The sequence below is a fragment of the Sebastes fasciatus genome, chromosome 20 (genome assembly GCF_043250625.1).
Source record: "Sebastes fasciatus isolate fSebFas1 chromosome 20, fSebFas1.pri, whole genome shotgun sequence".
NCBI classification, from domain to species: Eukaryota; Metazoa; Chordata; class Actinopteri; order Perciformes; family Sebastidae; genus Sebastes; species Sebastes fasciatus.
Window position 1 is genome coordinate 23,331,369 of NC_133814.1, and position 18,525 is coordinate 23,349,893.

General features: G+C 40.8%; 1 protein-coding gene and 3 long non-coding RNA genes across 17 annotated transcripts in view; 1 reads left to right on the forward strand and 3 right to left on the reverse strand.

The window, feature by feature from the left end:
* Nucleotides 1-18,525, forward strand: part of thrab (thyroid hormone receptor alpha b) — a 300,247-nt gene that overhangs the window by 269,467 nt on the left and 12,255 nt on the right. For all 13 annotated transcript variants that reach the window (XM_074619271.1, XM_074619269.1, XM_074619272.1 and 10 more), the window contains 3 exons: nt 5,313-5,413; nt 6,144-6,291; nt 6,559-6,764. In XM_074619271.1, coding sequence (XP_074475372.1) covers nt 5,313-5,413; nt 6,144-6,291; nt 6,559-6,764 — 455 coding nt within the window. The remainder of the gene's footprint in view (nt 1-5,312; nt 5,414-6,143; nt 6,292-6,558; nt 6,765-18,525) is intronic.
* On the reverse strand, nt 3,123-8,884 carry LOC141758149 (uncharacterized). The gene is made up of 3 exons (XR_012591826.1): nt 8,748-8,884; nt 6,471-6,761; nt 3,123-3,760 (listed from the first exon to the last, which is right to left on the reverse strand). It is a non-coding gene; the product is annotated as an uncharacterized LOC141758149 (long non-coding RNA).
* Nucleotides 12,040-13,655, reverse strand: LOC141758148 (uncharacterized). Of its 2 annotated transcripts, XR_012591825.1 has the most exons (4): nt 13,641-13,655; nt 12,600-12,703; nt 12,326-12,426; nt 12,040-12,178 (listed from the first exon to the last, which is right to left on the reverse strand). It is a non-coding gene; the product is annotated as an uncharacterized LOC141758148 (long non-coding RNA). The 2 variants fall into 2 exon arrangements; XR_012591824.1 differs by lacking the exon at nt 13,641-13,655 and having other exon boundaries at nt 12,600-12,778.
* LOC141758150 (uncharacterized) lies at nt 14,960-15,731 on the reverse strand. The gene is made up of 2 exons (XR_012591827.1): nt 15,567-15,731; nt 14,960-15,035 (listed from the first exon to the last, which is right to left on the reverse strand). It is a non-coding gene; the product is annotated as an uncharacterized LOC141758150 (long non-coding RNA).

An 18,525-nucleotide genomic window follows, 5' to 3' on the forward strand; every position in this document is an offset into this window, starting at 1 on the left:
AATGCCTTAAACTTGCATTCTCTCTAACAGCCAGCAGGGGGCGACTCCTCTGGTTGCAAAAAGAAGTCTGATTGTATAGAAGTCTATGAGAAAATGAGCCTACTTCTCACTTGATTTATTACCTCAGTAAATGTGTGTAAAGTGAATGGAGCTTTAACAATCAATTAATCAGTTAGTTAATTTGTTGATGTATGAAATAAGCATGCTTTTTTTTTGCAAATTTATACTGGCTAAGATGATTGTCTCACTTGATTGAATCACTTTGGGTCTGTTGTTCAGACAAAATGAGCAATCTGAACTAGAGATAATACGATGAGGAAAGTTCCCCACTGGGACTGTTGCTGCTGTACGGAGCACACACTTTCAGTTTATAATTGTAGCATCTGTCATCCAACTAAATATTGATAACACACTTATTATTTTACAAATTAGAGTTCTTTCATTTGATGAACATGGGCACTGATACACGAAAATGAACTAAATGGATTTTTTTTCTGTTTTTTAAAAAAGCAAAACGAAGGTAGGAGCGGTGGGCAAGTAATGTAATCAGCGTATGCCCAAACACTATATAACACCGCGTAACACCGACTACCACCGACTACCAGAGCAAGTGTAATTTGAATATGACGGTTTATAGACTAAATAATTAATTGATTAATCAAAATAAATCTATAGATTAATTGCGAACAGAAATGTTGCAGCCCTAGTCCATTTTCATCCTTATGTTAAGACTGTAATTTAAATATTTTAATAGTAATAGATGGTAGGACTGGGCAATAAATTGATATCATCTCAATATTGTGATATGAGACTAGATATCGTCTTAGATTTTGGATATTGTAATATGGTATAATTGTTTTCTTTTCCTGATTTTAAAGGCTGCATTATAGTAAAGTGATGTAATTTTATTTTTTAAACTTACCAAACTGTTCTAGCTGTTCTATTATTTACCTTTGATGATTATTCAGAAAAAATCTCATTGTGTAAATATTTTGTAAAAGCATCAATGGTCAATATCGTCGCAATATTAATAACAAAGTATTTGGTAAAAAATAGGTTACAATAAATAGCAGTAGTGGGCGGCGGCGGCGGTGCTAGATTCTGTACACCAGCTGTTGTTTCAAATCCAGCTTCTGTGTATAGTTTCCTGCGCCCCGATGTCGTCAGTGTTTACAGTCTCAAATGTCACCTCACTGTGCTGTTGTCATGTAAGAAGCTCGGAGATACCGTCCCGAGACTCCTTCAGGGACATGATCTTCTATACCGCCCTGATTTACACACTCAGATGAAACGAAACGGCAGATGTGTGTGTCGTGATGAGAAACCTGTGAGGACAAAAAATATATATCTTGATCCAGCCACTTCCCTTTCTCTGGGTTTTGTTGGTGGTGATATTGCAGCGGGTGTCATGCGAGGGGCGGGTAGCGAGAGCCACAGAGCCGCAGCGGTATTGATTTTGGGCTTGGCTTCCAAACACAGTCCCTCAGCAGGCTGGCTCGGAGATCCGGCTGCTGCCAACACAGTCTGGAGCATTTCTTTCCTATATGATCGTCCTCTGATGTCCTCATTATCTTTCCTTTGGCCTGCTTCTCTTCTCCTTCCTCTTTTCCACCACTTCTCCTGCTGCGTCCTCCCCCGTGTAGTTTTGTATTATTTTCTTGTTGTCAGTGTTTTCCTTTTCCTTTTATTAACAAATGCACTTTTCATTTTGTTTTTTCTCTCTGTGTAAATTTGATTCCTACTGTTTTGTTTTTTTCATCAACAGAAAGAGCTCAAGAGCTTTTCAACCATATACATATATATAAATCAATTTGGCCTAAATGTCACATGTGCCCGTTTGGCACTCATCTCTCCTCCTCCTCCTCTTTTTTTTCTCTCTTTCCCACCATCCTCTTCTTGCCCCCTTCCCCCCCACTCGTCCTCTAAAATCTGTAACAAAGCCAAAAGGCATAGCCCAACTGACACTGCCAGTCACAGCTCTCACCACGTCTCGGTATACACACACACACATTAGCATATATGTCATGAGAACATCACACACACACACATGTACAAAGCTCTGCCAGTGGCTCTCTGTATGTGTGTTAGTGTGTGTGTTAGTATGTGTGTGTTTCTGTATGAAGTTGTGACTCTCAGTGTACCATCTCCCTCCCCCCCCTCCCCTGTTTCTGTGCTATATATCATTTGAAATGACTGGAAATCTGCTATTTCCTGTGTCTCTGCGCTCACTCCCCTCAGTCTCAGTGGTCTTGTAGGCAGCAAATGGAAAAAGAACAAACTGTCCTATTCCCGAGTTTAGAGCAGAGGGAAGGCTGCAGAGGGAGGACGGAGAGTACACACAGAGAGAGAGAGAGAGAACAACCTCAATACTGTCAATTTACATCAGCCAGAGTGCATTAAAACAGCATTTAAGTTCATTTGAAAATTTCAAAGAAAGACGGGCCTTATTCGTTTTATCTGATAAATATTATTAATGTGTGTTTATTAACTGATCCCTGTCATTTTGCAAAAGTTGCCACAGCAAATTATAACAAATTCTGTTTGGTTAAAACCCAGTTATAATAACCATACTAACCAATGTGACCACGTTGATTTGAGGTTTGTTTATATATGTAATTGAAGAGGATGAGTTCATGATTACAAATTTCATAAAGTCATAAGTAAGGGATAATGTACAGCGAGCCGGTCATTGTTGTGACCTTGAGGGGTTTATTTCACAACAATGACACGCTGGCTGTACATTATCCCGCTTATTACACGGCTACGTACTTAAGAAATCAATAATTTGACTCCAAAAATGGTCCGCCAGAGTCCGACGTCCATAGCAACGGTCTGTTGTAAAGAAATAAAAGACCGTAAAACGACATGATTGACCACTCAGAATTTAATATTCAACAAAGCTGTGTAATAAGTATAAATAAATAGCTGACTTAAAGGTGCAGTGTGTATTATTTACTGGCATGTAGCGGTGAGGTTGCAACCAACTGAATACCCCTCCCTTTCCAAGCGCCAAGCTTGTTGGAGAACGCGTGTTCACGGAGTCCTTCAGGCGGACTCCGTGAAGACGACCCGCTCCCTATGTATAATATTACTAATATTATATTTCATTCTGCTAATAGATCCCCCTAAATCCTACACACTGGACCTTTAAGCTAGATGTTTTGCTTCTATTATAAATGTTTTATGAAACCAGAAAATGAAAGAGTAGTTAGAAAGGATGGATGTTCCTTTGTCAGAGCTCCCAACATGCAGTGTTAATACTTGTTATCTAGTCAAAGATACATTTCTATCACCTCTTTGATTGTCCTTTGTTTACATTTGGATCACAGATTCTGCCTTTTAAAAGAATGCACAGTAAAAGGGAGTGAGGCAGCTGCTGTAGTAGTCCTGTCTGGGACCAGAGCCATTGTGTGGGCGTGTTACTAAATGTGTCTGGCGTAGTCGTGAATGGTCTCTTGTTGTATGTGATGAAGAAGCGATGGACCTTTTAAAACGGTTCCCTTAAAGAGTTTTTCCTGTAAACAAACAAAAGTTCAGAGTTTATCCCCAAAATGAATTGTGTGTATCCTTGAGGCGTGCATAAAACATTTCCAAAACCATTTTTAAAAATATATATATTTTAAATCATGCATTGTTTAAATCCAGGTGTGTTAGCAGTTTTCTTCTTCACTGCGTTCGCTGGTACATTGCTGTCAATCAGTGGAATAGCGTGAAACCAATTGGCGAGAATGTGCGTCACGTTGTCCACATCCTCGTGCACCTGCAGGGATACAAACAAACTGGGGACCCACTTGTATAAACATTGGGCTTCTACAGGTCAAAAACTCAACAGGATCATTTTAACCTTGTCAGAAAAAGAGCTGATTGTGTCGCCCTGCAAGTCAGATAGAGAACTAACTCCAGATGTTGAATGTTAATGTTGAGATATAAGTTCAGGCGTCACCACGGCCCCTAACGATGTGCTCCTTTCTAGCTCCCTATATATGCTTTATACTTTCTTACTTGCAGGTTAGCTGGAAGCTACGGAAGTCCCAAGAGGCAAGAGAGGAAAAAACGATCTATTTTCTAAGTCGGATCTAAATTGTTTTCTCTTCTTTGTTTATGACTTATGAACTGGTGAAAAAAAAAAAGATTTCCCAGGATAATTTTTCTAAGTTCTAAGTTTCATCTGTCAAAACAGGTGGGAAAAAAGGTTTACATAACAGCTAGAGCATTCGGTCTTTTTGAAGTTGAAAGCCAAGGCTTCCGTCTTTCGCGTCATCATGTTGTATGTTCGCGATGACGTCATTACGTCACGTTACATGTGATACAACACGCGGTGGCACCAGGTTTCCCCGTGGAAGATCGCTGTTTAAATCTATATGAAATAAAAAACATAATATCGAGAGCAGTCTTTTTGCAGCAGAAAGCTAAGGCGTCTGTGTTTTAAAACTTGCATATCACAAAAACTAAAAAATGTACATCATTCAAATAACTTCGGACTGTTAAGAAATGTTTTTTTCATGTTTCTACATTTAGAAATATTTTGGATCAATATGCTTTTTGTTTTCATTTAGTAACATTTTATGAAATTATTGTATATTTTTAATTTATGACACAATTTCAATTATTTTGTCAATTATTATTATAGTCTATTGGCGTCTATAACTTTGTAGTTTGGGTTGTAGAGATTTTAAGGATGTGAAGAATGTGAAGATACTCCAAGAAATTACATCACAATAAGCAAAAAATACTAATGTAGCCACTGGCGGAACCATTTCTATTGCAGAATTCAAAGGGTTAAAAAAAGATTATCTGGCAAAACCTTTTTTCTCACCTGTTCCTACGTCATAAACACAGGAGAGAAAACTATTCAGATCAGACTTAGAAAATGGATCACCAGATTTTTTTTTTCTCACCTTCCTCTCAGGGCTTCCGTAGAATCTTCTCATTGGTCTAGAAAATAAACACAATCACATAGGACATCTAAAAACAACTAGAGAGCGTTATCATTCATCATGTTGTGAAGCTCTGGATTCTAACAGTGTGTTTATGGTGCAGTATAAGAACGATGGATGGCCAGTGTTACGTTTCTCCACCGTCTGCTGCAGTGCTGATGAGTGGAAATAATGTGTAGGGGTGTATAGGGTGGGGTACGTTGGCTGGGTAGAGTGGAGCTAATGTGACTTGAAGGTTAGGTGGATTTAGCGTGAGAGTGATGGGATACCAATGTTGTGTATCGGTGTGTAGAACATCCTCAATGATATAAAAAGAAATATACATAATATAATATTCTGTCTAACGTTATCTTTGCCCTTGCTTCTCTCTCTCAGGGTACATCCCCAGCTACCTCGAAAAGGATGAGCCATGTGTGGTGTGTGGCGACAAGGCCACAGGTTACCACTACCGCTGCATTACCTGCGAGGGCTGCAAGGTACACACACACACACACAACGGCAGAGTTTCAGAAACAGCAGGTTCATAACCCACATAATATCTGCCAGAAAACCTGATATGAGGCCGCTGAGGTCAACTGCTTCCATGCACACTCACGCACACACACTGAAGCTGTCACTTCAAAGTAAACACACACCAAGGTCACAGACACGCTGTCTACAGCCGCAGAAAGATGATATATCAACATATTTATATAAAAACCTGTCAGTCTGTCACGTCACCCCTCAGCTGTGTCATTTGTCTTCCTCGCTGTCAGTCGGCTTCTGTTCCTTCTGTTCCTGTTTATTCATCAATGGCATGTCGATATCTAACGCACCGCTGACAGGGTTGTGATTAAGCTTAGTGGGCATCGATGGTACTTGACGTGTGATTGGAAAAGAATACTTTTAATCTAATAATATGTCATGGCTATAAATTCTTCTCCAGCTACGATTTGTTCAGCTCAACTCCTACGCGTTCACACAAATCGCCTCAGATTGGGTTGCGAGTCAGGTACAGACCAAATTAGATTAAAGATTTTGATTCTGAATTAGTTTTATCACACAGAAGAAGCAGCAGTGATTAAAAACTCAAAACTGTCTCCCTGCCAGTTTGTTATTCACAAAAACGTTTCCATTCCTTATTGTCAGTGTCTTCGTATGTGCCTCTCTTCCTCTCTATATATCCCTCTCCTCGCTGACTGTCTCTCCCTCGCCGTCTGCCTCCAGGGTTTCTTCCGTCGGACCATTCAAAAGAACCTCCACCCCAGCTACTCCTGCAAGTACGATGGGTGCTGCATCATCGACAAGATTACCCGCAACCAGTGCCAGCTCTGCCGCTTCAAGAAGTGCATTGCAGTGGGCATGGCCATGGACTGTGAGTGCCGTTTGATGAATTGAAAATTACACATTTCGTATTGTACTTTGAACCCGTTGTGCTTTTGTGTGTGTGTGTGTGTAGAATATAGTATAGTTGTATATAGAAACTTTATATAGAAGCTGCAACTTTAGATGTTTATACGCATGCTTTAGGCACCACACAAACTAATTATATACCTCTTTTTTTCTTTCTTTTCCATGGCACATTCTGTTTTCCCCCTCCTCCTCCTCGTCCTCCACCTCCTCCTCCTGCTCCACCTCCCAGTGGTGCTGGATGACTCAAAGCGGGTGGCTAAACGGCGTCTGATCGAAGAGAACAGGGAGCGACGCAAGAAGGAGGAAATGGTGAAAACCCTCCAGAACCGTCCAGAGCCCACCGACAGCGAGTGGGAGGTGATCCACCTGGTGACGGAGGCCCACCGACACACCAATGCTCAGGGCGCACAGTGGAAACAGAAGCGCAAATTCCTGGTAAGAGGACGACGTGGAGAAATAAGCAAAGTGATGTACAGACGTATGCAAAGAGATTCAACACATTTGATTATTATGATTGAATGCACTTTTTTATATATATTTTTATAAATATATTATGATTATTGTTATTACCAATAGAGCTATTCAAAGCACCTGCATAGAAAACAGCATCATTTCTAAAGCCAACGTTCTACTTCTGCATCTATGTGTCCATAATGTCGTTATCTACCCATTTCTGCAGAGCAGTGTATGCGTGACAACCATGTATGAACACATCCATGTACACAGACACCCAACATAGCTTAAACAGAACTGCTACATGTGCGTTTTTGGACTAAATCCGCCCCTGAATTAGTTTCACTTCTTGCTTTTGCACATTTCTGAAACCAACCAACCTTAACAGATTTCTCAAAAGTTGCCCAATTTGTACATTCTTTCAACGATCCATCCATGCATTAGCTATGTAAGGGACAATGTACAGCGAGCCAGGCATTGTTGTGAAATAATCTTGCATCACCCTGAAGGGGTTGATTTCACAACAATGACCCGCTCGCTGTACTCTATGCCACTTATTACAAGACTACTTACTTAAGAAATCAATCATTTGACACAAAAATGGTCCTCCAGTCTCCCGAGATCAGAACTGCGTCCATAGCAACGGTCTGTTATACATAGCAACGGGTTGCTATAAAGAAATAACAGACCATATAACGCTGAGATTGACCAATCAGAGGTTGTGTAATAAACCCACTTGGTCTGGAGCCGATCCCAGCTAACATTGGGCGAGAGTTAGGTGTTGTCTATCACAGGGCTGAGATATAGAGACAAACAACCATTCACGCTCACATTCACGCCTACGGGCAATTTAAGAGTTGCCAATTAACCTGGCCAGCTTGTCTGTGGAGTAAACCCACGCAGGCACGGTGAGAACATGCAAACAACACACAGAAAGCTCCCAGCTGGCCGGTTCAAACCAGAAACCAATGTATGGGTGTTTAGTTTCACCGTTTGCCTTCGTTTTCTCTTCCAAATAAATTTGGTTGGTTATCATATCTGATAGAAAACATTGGCAAAAAGTAAGAGAGCAGATCCTTTACATGCAACACTATGCAAAAGCAGTAAACCAAAAAAAAAGGCAGATTAGAGTATTAAATACAGTAAATATGTGCTTCATAAAACGGCAGTAACAGTTTGTTCAAGCACCCAGGGTGGGTTGACTCTGCAGCAACATTAACCCTTTTTAAATGTGAAAACACTCAACAAAACAGCTGCCCCAGGGGTAATTTCACACTAAATTATGTAGTGCTGCTTTAGTGTTTATGCTTCAATTTACCTGCTTTTAACCCCATCAGATCAACAGGACGATTATATCCTCACACAAACATGGAAATGAAAAAGGTTTAATTTTATCTGGGCGAGCTGAGCGCTCCTGTTTTTCACATGACTGACTGTCAGAGTAGCTCTTTATGACTTTATCACTCCGTATTCCCCGCTGTGCGTTTCTGTCTCTCTGTGTCTTTATTCCTCAGTTCTTTCCGGCATTCGGGGGGGTTTTATTCATCGTAATCCTTCTGGGCTCTTAACCAGACCTAATTCCCTTCATAGTTCTCATTCACACCTCACGAGACACCTCACACAGTCTCTCTTTTTCGCTTTAATCTGTTTCCCGTCTTCATTTCTTTGTTTCCTCTCTCGCCGTCCCTCTGTGTCTACCCTTACTTTCCCCTCTATTTTTGCCCGTCTGTTTTCCGTGAGCTCCCCTCCTTATCTCAGCCAAAGCAAATCCTCAGTCATGAGTGCTCATCAGCGAGCTGGCAGGGACGTTGGCAGTTTCTCTCTCCTCTCAAACTGTCTTCCTGCTGCGCTAGCGCTCACATTCATCCTGGACAGCCCTGTCTGGTATCAGTGTCAGTCACACACAAACACAGACAGACACTGAGTGACCTCATGTTTTGGCCCTGGATTATCTGAGGTGCTTACCCAGTTTTTAAGCTCTCGTCAACGATTTCACAGCAGCATCGGACCAGAGCTCACGGACAAATCAAGAAAAAGATTTAAAGAAATTCTTACGCCAGGGACTTGTTCAGTGTAGGTGGGTGTTAGATGGGAGGAATGAGGGGGGTTCATCTGGAGAGGGCTTGGTAGCACTTTGTGTAATAGCAAGTATTGTGGTGGGAGTTGCTAGGCAACAAGAAGGACGTGGCCGGGTGTTGGGAGGATGGGGATAACGTAGGTGAGGAGGTGTGAAGCTTCGAGCAGAGAGGAACAAGTGTAAGAATTTCCTTAAAGGGAAAAGATCAATTTGAAACCAGTTTGTTTCGGGGGTTTTTTGTGTGAAGTGAGATCATTTTGTCCGGTCTTCACTTCTTCATAAATCAAGACTTTTATACATTTAGGTTTAACAGGGAGTACGTTAACAAATTCCACTCCGTCCCTCTTCTTCACAGACCTGTTTTTGTCTTTTTTAAGGGGGGAACAGTCTGCAAGGAGTGGAAGACGTTAAGGTTAATATTACAATTTAGATTAAGAAACATATTTTTATTAACCCTACAAAGTTGTAGAAAGCCCGTCTCTGGAGCATTGGCCTGCAAAAACCCAGGATTTAAACGACTGTAACATACTGTATATGTTAGCCCCGAGCTTGGCTCATCTAAAAGGATAAACAGTTCTATTTGACACAGGCTTCACCCACTAACGGGGCTCTGGAGGGTGAAGCTACGGAACCCCTGAATATCTAAATTGACATGCTAAGCCAACTAGGGTGAGCCGTGTCAGTCCTGTGGGGACGGCAGCAGTGACACAGCTCCTCATACATACTGTACTTTAACTCACAAATGACTCGATGCTCTCGTTACGGTAAACTCTGCATCGGGTCTAGCAAAAGACTGCAGAAAGAAGAGGAAGAGGCTTAAAAATGATGGACAGAGCGCCCTAAATTTGTTCAATTCAGTACGTTGATCAAACAGTATGCTGCTGCATGTGTGTCAGGCTTGAAAGTAAATACCGGCAGTAGACTTTGTGATCAAAATAAAGAAGATTAGGACTCCATGAGTACCCAGATGATGTGCAAGGGTATGTAAAGAGTCCTTGTTAAACATCTGGAATGGGAAAGTTTACATGACACAAACATCCTCACCTGCACGTTGATCTAAATGCATCTACGTTGGCGGTAATACGTAATGCTAGGGCTGTCCCGAGTACCATTTTTTGGGCTCCGGAGCTTCAGTAGCAATCAACAGCGAATATTCAAAGCTTCGGCTGGGTGCGTGTGTGCTCCCGGCGCTCCTCCGATCATTGTACCGCCGTGACCAGAGAGATCACCGCCAACGCTTTGTGTGTGCGAGTGTATAGACGTACTTCAAAGTCACGTTCGCGGGCCCTCCGTGCGTATGCAGCCTTCTTCTCAGCCCTTTCAGACAGACTAATCTGATCTCAATTGGATCTCAATGTGGACACCGGAGACGCATATTAATACCAGGTGTAAATGTAATCAGGTTAAATCATATCTAGATCCAATCTGGATACGAAACGCATTTTAATGCCAGGTGTAAAGGCGGTCATTGACATCATCTATTGAATTCATAAGACGTACCAGATGCTTCTTTTTAGGCGTGGATTCAACAAGACGCTGCACAAAGATTTGTTGTCCATGAAAACTGTAAAACATCACAGTTAGATTGATACTGTAGATTAGATTATTATTATCACAGATTCTGGAAGCATCCCATTTAAACTACTAACTAGCCATGAGTGAACGCACCTAATCAGCAACTATTGTACGCATCATATTGGCACTTTAAATTATGTTTTGTTGATACAAAAGAGGTCAGAGGTTTAGATTATTTCACAGCTGCTAAAAGCAACAACACATCATTGACACCTGCTTCTCTCATGTGTCTTGCCCTTTGTATTATTTGGCTGAACCTCCAGATCTGCGAGAACACACTGGCCTGAGTTACAGTTACACAATGTTCTCTCTCCCTCTCTCTCTCTCTCACTCTGTGGTTACACGCTGTCTGGAAACAGCTTTTTACAAGTTGTTCCGTTCATATATAGCTGTAAGCTTGTAAGTGCACGTCTGCACTTATGTCAAGAAGTAGGCATAATTATTGGTACCCATTTGTAGTAGAACATGTTGTCACAACAGCCCTCTAAGCTAAAAAAGCTGACAGCATATTGTTATGTTACTAATATAAAAGTGCAGCGTTTTTTTTTTTTTAAAGTTATTTTTTTGGGGGCATTTTTCCATTTTTATTGAGGACAGTGGATAGAGTCTTGAAAGGGGGGAGAGAGAGAGTGGATGCGGAAAGGGCCACAGGCCGGATTCGAACCCGGGCCGCCGCGGTCAGGACCAAGCCTTGATACATGGACGCCCGCTCTACCAACTCCGCAAAAGCTGGGGAACAATAGTGTGGGTGGGCGGGGGAAGAAGGTGGAAAAAGGGGGAGAAAGGGGGGAGAGGAAAAGAGGAGGAAAAGAGAGGAAAAGAAAGAAAAAGAGAGAAAGAGAGAAGAAAACACAATTCTGTAGCTCTTATTTTCACCCACATGGTGTTTTGAAGTCTTTATACACCATAGTATTTTTGTTAAAGAATAAAAACATTATTTTTTGTGCTTTTCGGGGGGAACAATACATGTCCACTTGAGAGGCAGTTCGAATCTCGTCTCCGGCCGGGTCGAAGTTTATAATATGCAGTAAAAAATAGTTTGTGTTGCTCGTGTAAACTTGAATTGACTCAAGATATAATTTTAATGCAAGACTTGTGCACTGCAACTAATACGTTAATATTGAAAATCGTTCAGGTTTCCTTATACAGTCATATAACTGGTAGATTACTACAGATAACAAATATACAAAACATTATCATCCATGATGATGTTTTGCATTATTATAATAATAATAATAATAATAATATATTAGATTTATATAGCGCTTTTTAGTAATCTCAAAGACGCTTAATATTATTGCATACATCCTCCTTATGACTGATTAATGAACTGTTAGGCAAGATAGGTCAAAATGTTAGTAGAATAAATCATAATGTACTGGAGAATAGTTGAGCAATATTGGGATGGACTTGCTGTGTGTAATTAATTAAAAAAATAACCATAGGAATACACATGAATTGAGACAGTAATGATATTAAAGCTTTAACTTTATTGTCTTTGGGCCTGGAACACGTGAAACAACAAGAACAAATAATTTGAAGAAGATAATACTATTCTTAATGTTTGTCATTGGGTCTGATTCCCTGCAACATCAGACAGAATGATTTACAGCACACAGATTCACCAGAAACTCCTTCAGCTCAGACTCCAGCGGGGCCTCCGGCAGTGACCAGCCCACTGTAGATTGCTGGGCCCTCTGTCAACGTCCAGCAGGTTTTGCTACAGGGCCACAATTGTGCTTCCCTTATAAAGAAACATGAAAAGAACAACAGAGACTGAATATTTATTCACACAACAGGCTTATGTGAGTAATTAATGAAATGAAAACAACAACATTGTCTTATTCTTTTTGGACTAAGCATGGTATTCCAAATTACAGATATTACTAACCTGCTGGTTGCTGAGAGTCATGGAGGTCTGTGTCCTCAGTTCTACCAGGTGCTCTGCAAGGCTGTCAACCCGATCCATACCTGGCACACCATGCCCGTCCCCTAAACATACAATTTGTCATCAGTAAGCAAATAAACAGGATAAACTGCTGTGAAATTACACTACATGTAACATATAGTGTCTTAATGTCCGTATGCTGTCTGTTGTATGTTAAATAGATTCGACCCAACTGTTACTATTGCTTTGTTGTGAGGTTTATGTAAACATTACTTACCAACTGTATTTCTGCCACCTGAGACACCAGGTGAGGATTCAGACTGGACTGCAGGCTGAGCTTCTGGGGCAGAGGATGCAGGATGACTGACAGCCTGGAGAAGTCTAAACAGACATTGAAATAAAACTTATATGTAGAAACAATTTCACACATATGATAATTATGTTTCTTTTACCTTGAAAAACCTTGCAAACTACAGTCATGTTTATATAACTTAAGTATGAACGTTTAATATAACGTTTATGATCATATAATCATGAATCATGAACATTAATATAACACAGCAGTTATCTGACAGTTACCTGTCTGAGCTAAAAACAGTGATTGTGATAGTAAACTTTGTTTCACAACGTTAAGAAGCTAATACAGCAGCAGTCATACTGTATATGTATATATAGCTTTAGTATTAACATAACGTTTATGATCATATAATCATTAATATAACACCACAGTTATCTTACCTGTCTGAGCTAAAAGAAGTGACTGTGGTAGTTTAACAACGCTGAGGAGCTCATACAGTAGGAGTAACGTTACCTCTATGTAACTGTAACTGTAACGTAGCCTCAGCATAATGATCAGAGCTCTGAACAGATGATAAAGTGATTGGTAACTTATTCACCAAGTCTAGCTAACATAATTAAAGCCAGGTTAGCTTAGACAGAGTAACATTACAAACCTATTCATTGATTTCACAGCGACTCTTAATCAGCCCACATTAAAAAACGCCAGAAAGCTAAAACACGTTTAATCCGTATTGTCTAAGAGAACCCAATATCACTGTTACGTAATGTTAATAATGACATTTACCTGTCTGTAGCTGAATATAATGTTAATAATGACATTTACCTGTCTGTAGCTGAATATAATGTTAATAATGACATTTACCTGTCTGTAGCTGAATATAATGTTAATAATGACATTTACCTGTCTGTAGCTGAATATAATGTTAATAATGACATTTACCTGTCTGTAGCTGAATATAATGTTAATAATGACATTTACCTGTCTGTAGCTGAATATAATGTTAATAATGACATTTACCTGTCTGTAGCTGAATAGGCGTTTCTGCGACGACGGCAGTGAATAGTTTAAAAGTCCCTCCTCCGCATCGCGTCCGCTGGGACGGCTGTGATTGGCTATTCAAAAATGGATGACGTGGCGGAGATCAGCCACACGATTCGTTGCCTGAAAATGGAATCCAGAGCTCCGATTGGCTGTATCCGCGGTGAAAATGGATGACGTCGGTATTGAAAATGGATGACGTCGGCAGTGAAAATGGAAAGCCGCCACATGATTTGTCGGGAGAAAATGGAAATCCTGGAAGCTGATTCGTCGGCAGACCCACTCTATCCCTCTCCCGCTACCGCTAACCCAGGCGCCCAAGTGCAGCGTTTTAACATAAATGATTGTGAAAGCGTTGGCGTTCTTGATTCCAGCAGAGAGGGAGTATCGAGATCAACAAACCCCATGTCATAGAAGCAAATGCCAAAGATCAAAACCAGTAAATATATTCCAAATACATATGGAATGAATTGACTTTTTTGCCAGTGTTCCTGCATTTCTTCTTTGAGACATAACTACATTATACGATGATCATAAAAATGATTAAGTATGAATGCAAAATTGAGTCTTTAATGAGTTCCTTACTAAAGGCCGTCACACGCCGGGAGCTTGGCGAATAAACAACACGAAAATGCGAACAATATTTGCAACAGTTGCAACACTTTTTCAATAAAAGGTTTGGATAGATTTGCGCAGGCAGAGGACCAACTACTGGGAGCATCTAGCAGTCTGTCTGAGGTAAACTGTTGTATAGTCTAAACTACTGTTAACAGTTATGTAGCATATATGTCTAGGGCTTTTATTGTGAAAGGTAATAGCGGAAGGAGTGGATCTGGTCTCCGCTTCCTTTGTCAAAGTTGAAACGAGTAATAAAGTTTGCCGTCTTGGATCGGACTCAGTGGGCAACCTGTGGGTCTGAGAAGTGAAGCCAATGCTGAAGTGCCTTAAACCTGCGTTTTTTCTAACAGCCAGCAGGGGGCGACTCCTCTGGTTGCAAAAAGAAGAAGTCTGATTGTTGCAAGTCTCTTTTTCACTGCGTAATATTCATGTTCTGTGTGAAAGTACTCATGACAAAAACAACAGTTCGAAAAAATATATTATTCGCACACAAAAAAAAACGCCCCCACGGTTTAAAGACCTTAAAGGTCACCTATTATGCAAAATGCACTTTTCCATGTCTTTTAAACATCAATATCTGTTCCCAGTGTGTCTACAGGCCACCATAGTATCATAAAAGACCATCCTCTCTCTTTTTCTCCTCCTCCGTTTGTCCGGAAATGGGTGCAGAAAAAAAAATCGCTTTTTTCCTTTTCTTCTGACGTCATTAGAGAAATGCAAGCCATGTAAGGGTTTCCTGGTCGAACCAGAGAGAACCTTCAGTAGCTGACCCCGCCCCACAGCGCGTCACTGTCTCTCCTCCTCAACCGAACTTGAGCAAAGTCTGCAAGAACCAGCAGAACAGGCTTCATGTACTCCCATCATCTAAATATAACATGTTCTTTCACAAAGGCTTTATGTAATTACACTGTTTAAACAGATGATATTTATATATTATATATATTTGATGTCATGCATGTAGCAGAGTACAGGTAGTAAATAGTGACTTGTAAGCAACACAACACATTTCTGTTTCACAGTCAAACTTTATTTGAGTAGACAGATGACAATATTAATTATTCACAGCATTTGTAATCATCTCACCTGTTAGTTAGTTATGTGACATGGTACAGGAGAAAGTCTTCAGCTCTGGTAAACTATGGTAAGCTAAGCTCCGGTGGTCTGTAGTCATGGTAACACAGAGACAGCTACTACTGTAAATAATATACCATTACTCTGATCTTCCATACATTTATCTTTTAGCAGAAATAATGAACTGACTACTGTTTCACATCTTCTATTTTCCACCCTGATGGTCGCTGTGTTTACACACCGTCTCATAGCGGTAGCATGTAGCTAAGGTTAGCTCTGTATCTCCCATCTGCTTTCAGCTGTCTGCTCTCCTCTGGGATGATTCTGTCGGTCATTTCTCACAGATGGATCTGTAAAGACAGACGTAAAACAGAGTGTGTGTTTACGGTTTACAGAGTTGATGCATGAGGTAAACACTGAGTTAACTAACAGAGCTATAAATAGTATTATTTACCTGAGAGAAACCGTCAGGAAAACCTGGAATCTGGACCGCAGATGTTCATCATGTGTCGCCGATTTCTGATCAGATTCCTCCGGTAACGTGCGCTGGGTGAAGTTTCTGGTTTATAAACTTTAAAGTGGTTTATAAGCTCTATTCTAGCTGCCTCTCTCTCCACTCCTCTCTCCAGAGCTGCTCCGGGAGGGAGGGGGAGGGTGACGCTGTTGTTGTTGAGGAAGTTTGATTGACAGAAAACGCTGACCAATCAGAGCAGAGTGGGAGGAGACAGGCTGTGAATCAGTGGTTTTCAGACAGAGGCTGAATTAGGCTCTGAGGCAGGCAGACTCAGGCTGCAGTATGAGAAGAATAAAGGGTTTTTTGAACATTGCAGCATGTAAACATGTTCTAGTGCAACATTAAAATACATCTATGAACCTGGAAATGAGCATAATATGTGACCTTTAATATGCATGTAACTATCTAACTACTATCGTGCTAGCGAAGGTCAGTTCACACTTCACTCTTCAAGGTCTCTTATTTAGTTTTCCAGGCCAGATGAAACATAAACTACTGGCAGCCTTTCAAATCACACAAATCTCGTATTTTCAATTATGGACTCAGCAGCATTAGGTAAATGAGACGGCTCAACCGGCTGGCGTATTCTCACCTATTCAAAAACTAAATTGAAAAATCAGAAATCGACTTGTTGTGATTCAGTGCACGGAGGAGGAGGACATATGGTTCTGGTTGAACGCAGACATTCAGAATTAGGCGTTCAAAAACATCAGCATTTCTCAACTACGTCCTCGCAGGTCTGCAGTCACGATGTGATCTTATCACCTTGTCATGCAAGTTCACATTTCTGTATTTGAGCACATTATTACCAGATGATTTATATCAATATTTCTCGGAAACAAATGACCTGCGGTTCAGATGTCTATATTTCACTGGAGTGTCCTGAAAGTGTGTGGGGAGTTCGGGGACTAAAGGTGATCAACAACTCCATCAATCCCCCCCCCCCGCTCAATGACATGTTCTTATTTCTGTAATGTGAAACAAAACACATCATATAATTAAATCTAATGTAAATCAGTGCGGTTCATAGCAGAGGGGTGAAAGCATCCGAGCCAGATGAAAACATAATCTCTCCACTTCTACTGGAACAACTTCAGCACTAATCCATCTGATAAAAGGTCGACAGTTGAAGCTCAACACAAAACTGATGAGAGACTACAGCGATAAAGTCCCCCCACTTTTCTCCTCCCAATATAACCATTGCCAATTCCCACTGTGTGCACTGGGGGTTCATGTTAGTCAAAATATCTTCTTTCTCTTTTAGGACAAACTGTTTCTTTTTAATATACAAAACAAAAAAGAGTTTCTTTAGGAATGCTCAAGCCACATTGAGCATTACGATATCTCCCCACAATGTTTAGGCTCTCCTACCAGCCAGCCTGTAAAGACATAATCCCTCGCCAGCCCTGCGGGTAAAGCCAAGTGTTTTCCCTGGATGCCGCCCATATGGCCATGCAGTTAATAAACATACATCAACAGACGCTGGAAAATCGCATTAGCCCATAAAAAAGCACATATGAAGATGTGGAGAACATTCACAAACACAAATAAATTCCCATTGCATCATCACACGTGTTTTTTTTTAATTGCTTGAGCTCCAGCCACACTTGTATTGAGATTAAATTCCTTATGAAATCACTTTAATAGTTGACAAATGGTACATAAAATACACTTTTCATTAAAAGTAGTAAAGTTAGTTGCAGCTCAGCTTAGCAAAACTTCTAAGGGTAGTTTGTTATCTTAAATTTTAAGTGTCATTACCAGGCGGAAAACTCCTGATCTGAGAAGTGAAGCCAATGCTGAAGTGCCTTAAACTTGCATTCTTTCTAACAGCCAGCAGGGGGCGACTCCTCTTGTTGCAAAAAGAAGTCTGATTTTATAGAAGTCTATGAGAAAATGAGCCTACTTCTCACTTGATTTATTACCTCAGTAAACATTGTAAACATGAGTTTATGGTCTCAATCACTAGTTTCAAGTCTTCTTCAATTCAGCATGATGTTCATTTAGTAAATTATGGTCCCATTTAGAGTCAAATAGACCATAAAGCAGGGGATGCTTTAGGGCGGGGCTACCTTGTGATTGACGACTCGCTACCACGGCGTTGTCCGGTCTGGGAGTTGTCCGTGTTTTCATCTTACAACTTTAACCCTTTCACAGTGTGTTTTCAGTTCATGAAAGTTATTAATTATGACCTTTTTGGTCACCTAAAAATATCTTATTCAGCGTTCGGTTGTACTTAGCTCCATCTTCTTGTGTCACTTCTGGTTGCTTCTGGTAGCCTAGCGTGCTATGAATCAACAAAGCTGGCTAACGCCGTCTAGCTCAATGAATCAAACTTGCACGCTGAGATAGTAATGATATAAGCAAACCGTGACTCCTCTTAGACCACAGTCCTCGCTGGCGTTTCATCAAATCTTACTCCACACACCGGGTTCGTGAGGCGCATTCCCTATCCGAGAGCGTGGCGGCGTGCATTCAGCAGCTCTCAACCTCAGCTGCTCTCTCTGCTGTTTTCTCAACACTGAAATTAAAAAATGCCACTGACCTCCACCAGTGAAACCAATGCTTTATTTTGGCTCTCACACAACGCGTCTCTGTCCATCAAAGTTATTATTCCGATTATTTAAATGTTCCATAATTGCTCAGCTCTCAGCTGTACAG